This window comes from Saccostrea cucullata, unplaced genomic scaffold, assembly GCF_032062105.1.
Source record: "Saccostrea cucullata isolate Sc308-1 unplaced genomic scaffold, CSIRO_AGI_Scuc_v1 ctg391, whole genome shotgun sequence".
Taxonomy (NCBI): Eukaryota; Metazoa; Mollusca; class Bivalvia; order Ostreida; family Ostreidae; genus Saccostrea; species Saccostrea cuccullata.
In genome coordinates, this window is record NW_026938695.1 from 478,591 (window position 1) to 481,333 (window position 2,743).

Sequence of the window (2,743 nt, forward strand, 5' to 3'; positions counted from 1 at the left end):
AATTGGAAGAGGACAATGACATTTTTATATGCCATTTTCTTAAATATTAGTGGTCTTGTTGTTCAAATTTTTATTTGAGAAGGCTGTCAGAAAAATCGAAAGGTTTTTTAGAAGAAGGAACTAGAATCAGAAACATTGACTTTGGAATACATGTACACCACATTAAATTAAGTTTTGGGACAAACCGAAAGGCAATTTTTTTTGTCACACATCAACAATTGCCAGATCTATCACCCTTTGACTTGGTTCATTTTCCAAACTTAAAAACACCTTTCAAAAAGAAGAAACAAGTCCAGGAAATCATAGGATATGCCATAATCCAATACACGAAGGGCCATACTCAAAAATGAGTGCAAACAAACAATCAGAAATTAGAAAAAAATATTACGAACATGTGTTTTAATTCAAAGAGAATATCTAAATTAAATCATTAAGACTTAATCATTGAAATGCGTCTTGTGCTTCTTTTTGATCACCGAGGATATTATTTAATATTTACACTCAGTTATAGGAATTTTATGAATGAAACATATTTACACAAGACATGTGACTTTTTTTTCCATTTAAGGAATGAAGCTAATTTCAACTTATGTTATACGATATAACATAATTTGGGGCAGTTTACGCTTTATAAACCGCGAAGCGGTTTATAAAAAAGCGTAAACTGCCCCAAGTTATGTTATATCGTATAACATAAGTTGAAATTAGCTTCATTCCTTATAATTTAATTTCAGTATAGACAATAAGACAATTTTCCCTCCAGAATAAGGCTTCAAATTGAGCATTATTTTAAAAGTAACGTCAAGCGGAGTGATACGTTTTTGACGTAACTCATTGTGAAGTAGGCAAGTTATGTTATCCAAAATATTATATGTTCCTCTGAATGATTCAGCCAATGAAATAGCTTGATACAAGTGAAATTAAATTATTTCTGCATACTTTAGAGTAAATCATACACGGTACCCGTGTAGATGCACCAGATGCACATTTTGACAAATTATTCCTCTTCATTGAGGCTCATGCCGAAACGTTGAAAATCTAGGTGAAAAAACTTAAAAAACCAGAAGAAATAGGTGTCAAAGACTGGAGCCAAACTCGTCTGATGATAAAAGAGATGCTGCACGAGGGAGATTATCCTTAGATTTAAAACAAATATCTAATCCCACACAAAAGGTTTTCTTAATTTGGAAGGACACTTATATTTACACTTTTCAAGTGTCTTCGTATTGTTATCTCTTGGGGAATTAGTATAAAATGCGGTGAATTCAAAATCACCAAATTTGTTGACCGTTTCATAATCTCTTATACTATTTTCAAAAAATGTTGTTAATTTAAATAATATATCTCTGTTTGTATTTTGGTTTTCTTTCAACTTTCTGTGTTTTTCACTACATCTATAGAATTCTAAAACAAAGGTAGCATCATCCAACTCTTCTTTTGATCGTTCAAGTGATTTTTTAACCTGTCTGAGATACTTAATTCTGTCGCCGTTTGATTCTGCATTCTTTCTCAAAGTCTGTTTTTGTTCTTTAGCTTTGGCAGACAGGTTATCAAGATAATCATTTTTCAGCTGTTTGATGTGATTTTTGACTTTAGAAAACAAAGATTCAGATGCTTCCAATACCTCCCCTGTTTTGGCTTCTATTTGTGAAATGTTTTCCTCTTGTTTACTTTGTGTACTCTTGAATTCGTCTTCCAGTTTTATCAATTCTTTAACAAGATTATCAAACTCGCCCTTTCGTATTCTTTCTGCCGACTCCTTTACAGTTTCTATTTTGTCACATTTTCTATGTTCAACACAAATACACATTGTGCAGCAAGGAACAGAATGATCCAAACAAAGAAATTCTATTGTTCTCTCTTCATGTTTAGGGCATTGCTCTTTGTTTCTGGTTTTCACAGGTGACAGCTTCAATTCTTTTAAAGATGTAACCTTGTGGTCCTTGGTCAGCGAAATACGCCTGTGGTATTTAGTACACATATCACAGAGTCTCTCTTTACATTCATAACAATATCTACTAGCTTCACTTTCCTCCTCGTCCCTTTTGCATGTATCACAAAAATTTTCGTTTTCTTGATTTCTGGATACTTCGTTTAGGATTTCATTCACGGGGAACTGACTCGCCCAATTTATTGGTTTACTTAAAAAGTTTTCCACCGGAATGAAGTTTCGGCACAACGGACAATGGAATCCTACAGGAGTTTCTTTAGAATTACTCGTAGATACGATATGGTTCAACAAACATTCATGACAAAATGAGTGTGAACACGGTAAATACCTTGGTGTTTTAAAATGTTCAAAACAAATTGAGCATTTTGAGAAGTCACTACAGTGAACCTGAAGCTCTTCTGAAGATGATGCCATTTTATGCATACACGTAGCGATCCACACTGTCTAACCACCTTCTGTTTTTTCAAGAACGGAACATATTCTACCACAGACACGTACGACTGTTCCTGTTGACGTGACGAATGCACCCTCGTCGTGGATATAATATATCCTTTCCTTTATGTTGCCCTTCAGCTATCAATTTAACAGTTCGTGGTTGTTAACTTTTGTTGAAATTAAGTCCTACTCGGTGCATTTTAATTTTGCGAATACTGCGGATTGAATAAGGTATTGAAGGTAAATTTTCCAAGGTAATTGAAAGTCTTTAAAAATCGATAATTATTTAAGTGAACTGACAAGTTTTTATATTTAGTTTTATTTACTATGCAGTTTATATTTCGATCAATACTTAAA

At 33.3% G+C, this 2,743-nt stretch overlaps 1 protein-coding gene across 1 annotated transcript; it reads right to left on the minus strand.

Annotated features, from left to right (window-relative positions):
• Nucleotides 1-1,156: 1,156 nt before the first annotated feature.
• On the minus strand, nt 1,157-2,365 carry LOC134250979 (E3 ubiquitin-protein ligase TRIM33-like). Its single transcript, XM_062733345.1, has one exon. The coding sequence runs from the start codon at nt 2,363-2,365 to the stop codon at nt 1,157-1,159; it is 1,209 nt and encodes a 402-aa protein (XP_062589329.1).
• Between the last annotated feature and the right edge of the window lie 378 nt (nt 2,366-2,743).